At 38.6% G+C, this 5,338-nt stretch overlaps 1 protein-coding gene across 1 annotated transcript; it reads left to right on the forward strand.

Annotated features, from left to right (window-relative positions):
• Nucleotides 1-282: 282 nt before the first annotated feature.
• Nucleotides 283-1,643, forward strand: LOC129245316 (uncharacterized). Its single transcript, XM_054883400.1, has 2 exons — nt 283-775; nt 836-1,643. The coding sequence occupies exons 1-2, from the start codon at nt 373-375 to the stop codon at nt 1,576-1,578; spliced, it is 1,146 nt and encodes a 381-aa protein (XP_054739375.1). The 5' UTR covers nt 283-372; the 3' UTR covers nt 1,579-1,643.
• Nucleotides 1,644-5,338: the final 3,695 nt, after the last annotated feature.

Here is a 5,338-nt window from a genome sequence, read left to right on the forward strand (position 1 = left end):
AATGATAAAAAGTACCGGATTTCCTTGCATCCGACCTACAAAAGAACTCTCGAAATCGGTTATATTTATTATACACCTGCATACTTAAAGCTTCATGTTATTTGCTAATATAAACTAAATGATGTTTTGATGTGCCCCTATTTCGGGCCCAGATATATGAATTATTTTCACTTTTTTGAATTCTAATCTGGCCATATTTTTGTGTGTCATTTCTAAAAAAAGTCTTGATAAAGCGGAACTGGAAAAATACAAACAAAATATATGTATACAATATGCATACATACATACATACATATATATGTCAATTGTAAACAAATCACAAATCATAAATAAATTGTGAAATTCTTTCTGAATTGCCTATAACTCCGGCTCATGTGCGAAATCTACAAACGCTGTCCACAACCCGTAGAGAGGAAATCAAAGAGGCTGCTTACCTGTCTGCTTCTGGATTGCTGGCAACGAGAATATGACCAACGACCGTATCGAAATTTTCGTTTTAATGCTCTGGACTTTGAAGAACGAATGCATCGGAAGTTCCATCCTGTGTATGATTTCATGGTTATTGTAAGGTTCCTGAAAGAGCGAACGCTGTGCACAGCTCGGCTTACCGGCTTCAATTTACTACCTTATGAACATGAAGTGCTGCAGAGTTTCACCGAAAGTCTTACAAATCTTCGTCGGATTGAGCTTCGTTTAATTTATTTACCGACGAGGTTTTTTGAGTTGTTGCGCGACAGAGTTGCACTCATGAGTGTTAAGGAACTGATATTGGAAGGTTAGTTAATTAGACGATTGAACATTTTCACTTATAAAAATTCGTAAAAATACATTTTAGGGTCTACCCTGACAACACCTGCCATCGAAGCTCTGCATGTGTTTGTAACAGAATCGCAAATCCTTCGACATTTGAACGTCTCAAATTGTAGTGTCTCCCAGTATGATTTCCCATTACTGGCGGACAGTGTACACAAATCTGTTTCTATGCGCAGCTTCATTTGTAACCGTCTCGTGGGCAAACGAATGCCATTGGACACCACCAAGATTGCGCATATCGTGTCTTCATTAATCTGGCAAAACAAACTGGAAGAACTCGAAATGCAGAAATGTGAACTTCAAGCGCGTGATATGGAATTAATAAGCGAGTACTTGGAAACACCGGCAAGTAAGATGCGCAAACTAAACTTCGCATATAATATAATTGGACCCGACGGTGCTGAATACCTCTTCCGTGCGTTAGTTCTCAGCAACACTTTGACTTCTTTAAATATTGGCGGTAATAATTTGGGCACCCATGGCGGTCGAACGGTGGCCAACTATCTCAGTGCTTGCTACTTCCTCATACATCTCAATATTACATGGAATGGAATTTGCCCAGATGCAATGAATCTTATTTTAACGGCTATTAAGAAGCCCGTTAAGCTTCACAGACTTGAAATATTTGGCAATCGATTCGATGCCAAGTCAGGTACTATTTTAAGGCGGCTTCTTGATGCTCGTGTGGTACCACAGGAGAACATTGACGTCATATCAGTTTACGATGAGAGCATAGCTAAATATCGTGTGACGCGTTACGATTAAAAATTTATTCTTTATTTATTTATTATAATAGTTATTACCTCTTTCGGTCATATGGCTAAAAATACTTGTGAAAAATTTAAAATTTTTGGTTAATAACATTTTATAAGTCTACGGCCGCCGGAGCAGAATGGGTTGGTGCGTGACAGCCTTTGAGCATGAAGTACCAAAAGATAGACAAGTAACGGGCACCACTCGGCAGGCAATGGCAAAACTCATGGTGTACATACGAGTACTTCTGCTACGATAAAGCTCTTTTTAGAAAACCATCTTCCGTTTGGAGTCGGCTTAAAACTGTAGGTCCCCCCATTTGTGGAACAACAACAAAACGCACCCCACAAATAGGAGGAGGAGCGTGACCACACACCTAAGAGTGTAAGCGTGAATTATTAAATAACAAAAAAAAAAGATTTTGAGTGCTGGATATCTTTATTTTGATCTTTGCGGGCTCCATTCCTTGTTTGTTTGTATAAATAAAACGAAAAATCGGCGCGCACACTTCTGTTAGGTCTTTGGCCAAGCTCCTCCGCCCATTTGTAGTGTGCGTCGTGATATTGGTCCACAAATGTAGCTATCTAGGTCTTAAGTACGTTCGACGCCAATTATAATCCTTTCGATTGGGTGATTAATTTTTTGCCCCGATCTGGTCGCCCATAAACGTCTTCAAAGGATGAAAACGTCGACGAAGTCAAGGAAATGGTGTTGGAAAACCATCATCTAAGTTTGAGGAAGGTAGCTCGTGACCTGAGGGGGTCTCACGAATCCACTCGCAACATTTTACACCATCAATTGGGCATGAGACGCCAAGACGTGTGGCTGCTCGACTCGTTCCAAGAGAGTTGAATTTCTTTCAAAAAATTCATCTGAAGAAGGTGGCTGAAGATATGATTGAGCAAGTGAATTCGGACCCAACGTTTATTCAGCGCATCATAACAGGTGATGAGACGTGGGTATATGGGTTTGACATGCAAACCAGTGAACAAGTGGCTGAATGGCGCTATTCACATGAGCCGAAACCCTAAAAACCACGTCAAAGTCGGTCAAAAGTGAAAGTCATGCTACTCGTTTTCTTCGATTATTATGGTGTTGTGCATTCGGAATACGTTCCAAATGGTTCTACGGTATATAGAGAAGATTATTTGAAAGTAATGCGACGTTTGAGAGAGATTGTGCCTAGGAAATGGCCTAATTTGTGGAAAGAAAACTCGTGGATCTTGCACCACGATAACGCACCGTCTCCAAGGCTCATATTGTGAACACTTTTTTAACCAAAAACTCGACAAGTATCACCGACCAACCGCCGGATTTAGCCTCCTGTGACTTTTTCCTTTTCCCAAAATTTAAATTTTCACTCCGCGGACGTCGCTTTGAGTCGATAGAGGTCATTAAGGAGAATTCGCTGAAGAAGCTGAAGAAGATCTCTTCAAACGCGTTTAATAGGCGCTTTGATGACTGAACTAATCGTTGGCATATGTGCTATTGCTTCGAAAGTAGCCTATTTTGAAGTCGACAAAATAAATTTTGATGACTAAACAATTATTTTGCATTTTATTGAACAATTTCCGGTACTTTTTTGACAGAATGTATAAACCGTAATGTAATGCTAGGCTGAAGCGGTTGTCTACTATGGGACACTCAGGCTCAATGCACAATGTGACGCCGCATGGGGAACTTGTCCCGACCTCCTGTAAAACCAACGTGAATTGATCCCTGATTTCACATTGCTGAGCTCTTCGAATTCATTAAAGAATTGCCTACCTAAAGTGGTGAATCTTTGTCCGGATCAAGCAGGACTTCTGGTCGTGCGTGCTTCGTTATTGCAGAAATCTGTTTAGCAATGTTGTCGCTATTACTGGGAATCCGTATTACATCTAGGCAAAATAACTCAGCCATCTCGTTAAGAGTTGTGCGGCATTTCATGGCTGCCTTTGAAGTTGTCGACTATTGTGTTAGGGAATTTATAGCCGCCTGGGTGTCGGTGAAAAGTAAATAATATCTTCAGGTATCGCATCATACAGTATCAGTGTCACGGGTTCGATTATTGACATCAATTCAGCCTGAAAAACACTACAACTGTCGCGCATCCGAAAACTAATAGAGATGCCCGGATGTTCGGAATATACACCTCCGCCCACCTTGCCCTCGAGGTTTAAGCTTTTCTGTGTATACAGGAATGGATTCTCGCTACCTTACAACGCCTTATTTCCGTTCTTCCCCTAAGGGTAGGTGAGTCGTAAGTATTGTGATGATAGTTGTGAGCGGGAGAGTTTGATCATCTTTTTTAAGTGTTCAGTTTTACTGCTCCGCTGCTGGCTCTTGGCACGACAACTATCGTATTTAAATAAGAAAATGTTTTATTATTGATAATCCGAAGCATTGTGAAAATTTTGCAAGCCTTCGACACGCTTACGCACTATTTTTTTGTTAAGCGAATATTTGTTGGGGTGCTTAGAAAAATCTTGCGATACATTTTTCACGGTTTATTTGGAAATAAATACAAAAGAATGCACATTTTTATAAAATTATTAGACTTTGTTTCGTGTTTGCTGCCATTAATTCATTTATCGTCATCCCGTGTAATTGAGAGATTTCTTCTCGGCGGAGAACTAATAAGTTTAGTTTCCATTTGGAAGCTAAATAAAATTTCTGGAAGGGGCAAAAGCTTCTAAAGTAATTCGTAGTGGTTAATTTTTGTCATTAGCAGTATATTTTTAAATAAGTACTAAAATAATAAAACAATAAAAATACTCCCAATTGTCCACGCGAAAATTGTTAAGTACGAGTAGTTGGAACACTTCGCTACAAAACAGTTTTAGTTGCGCAGCAATGTTTGTACCCATTTTTTCATTTTGCTGAAACATTTCCTCTTATTTCCATTTCGCTGCAAAGTCTCCCGCCTTAAGCTCTTTTTTGACACTGCGACTAGAAATGTTGTTTTAACTTTACTTCCATGGCAAATGCGACATCTATCGGCAACTTTGTGCAGCTTTTAATTTATCGCAGGAGCGTAGAAAGCAAAAAATAAAACACAGCGGAACACAGTTTTGAATATAAAACGAAAACTACTACGCGGATTTTCAAGTTCTATAGCTCAAATTAAATATGAAGACATAAGCAACATTTCGAAATAATATTAACCCTTAAATGGTATCGTGGGGGCCGCGCAGACCCCACGCGTTTTATTTTTTTGAATTTCTTAAAAACTACGCATAGTATGCGGCTGCCATTTTGAGTAATCTCATTACGTCGCGACACGCGGCGGGTGTCGGACGTTCGGCGCTGAAGCTTTTACCAGAGGACCCCACTATACCCCCACTATACGTTGAAATACTTATGTTTATTTTTTCAAAGTTGATTTTATAAGAAATAAGAAAACATACATATGTTAGCTAAAGACTTTCGAAATAATAGTTTTTTTTTATTTTTATACTGGTAAGAAAAAAATACCAAAAAATTGTCCAAATTTTGTGATCTCTTGTAGTAAATAAGTTAAAAGAAGTATATGAATAAAAACTTATTAATTTCATAAAACAAGCTTGTTATTTGTCCTATCAAAATAATTCTTCAAAAAAATTGTAGACATTTGTATCCTAGAATCTAATTCTAACACGATACTAGTTTCGTTAGTCAAATTTACGATACCAGTTAAGGGTTAAAAATAGTTTTGGTGGATTCCAGATGTGGTTTTTGCTATGATATCTCAGAATTACATATAGAAGGAGAACTGACATAAAATAAAAAAAATTAAATAAGATTCTGATCG

This window comes from Anastrepha obliqua, chromosome 4 (assembly GCF_027943255.1).
Source record: "Anastrepha obliqua isolate idAnaObli1 chromosome 4, idAnaObli1_1.0, whole genome shotgun sequence".
Taxonomy (NCBI): Eukaryota; Metazoa; Arthropoda; class Insecta; order Diptera; family Tephritidae; genus Anastrepha; species Anastrepha obliqua.

What these genes read in the sequence shown, in the direction of transcription:
- LOC129245316 (XM_054883400.1), top strand. Translation starts at nt 373, where the DNA reads ATGTGCGAAATCTACAAACGCTGTCCACAACCCGTAGAGAGGAAATCA. An exon ending in TAAGGAACTGATATTGGAAG is followed by an intron (nt 776 to 835) that starts GTTAGTTAATTA and finishes AATACATTTTAG; the next exon opens with GGTCTACCCTGACAACACCT.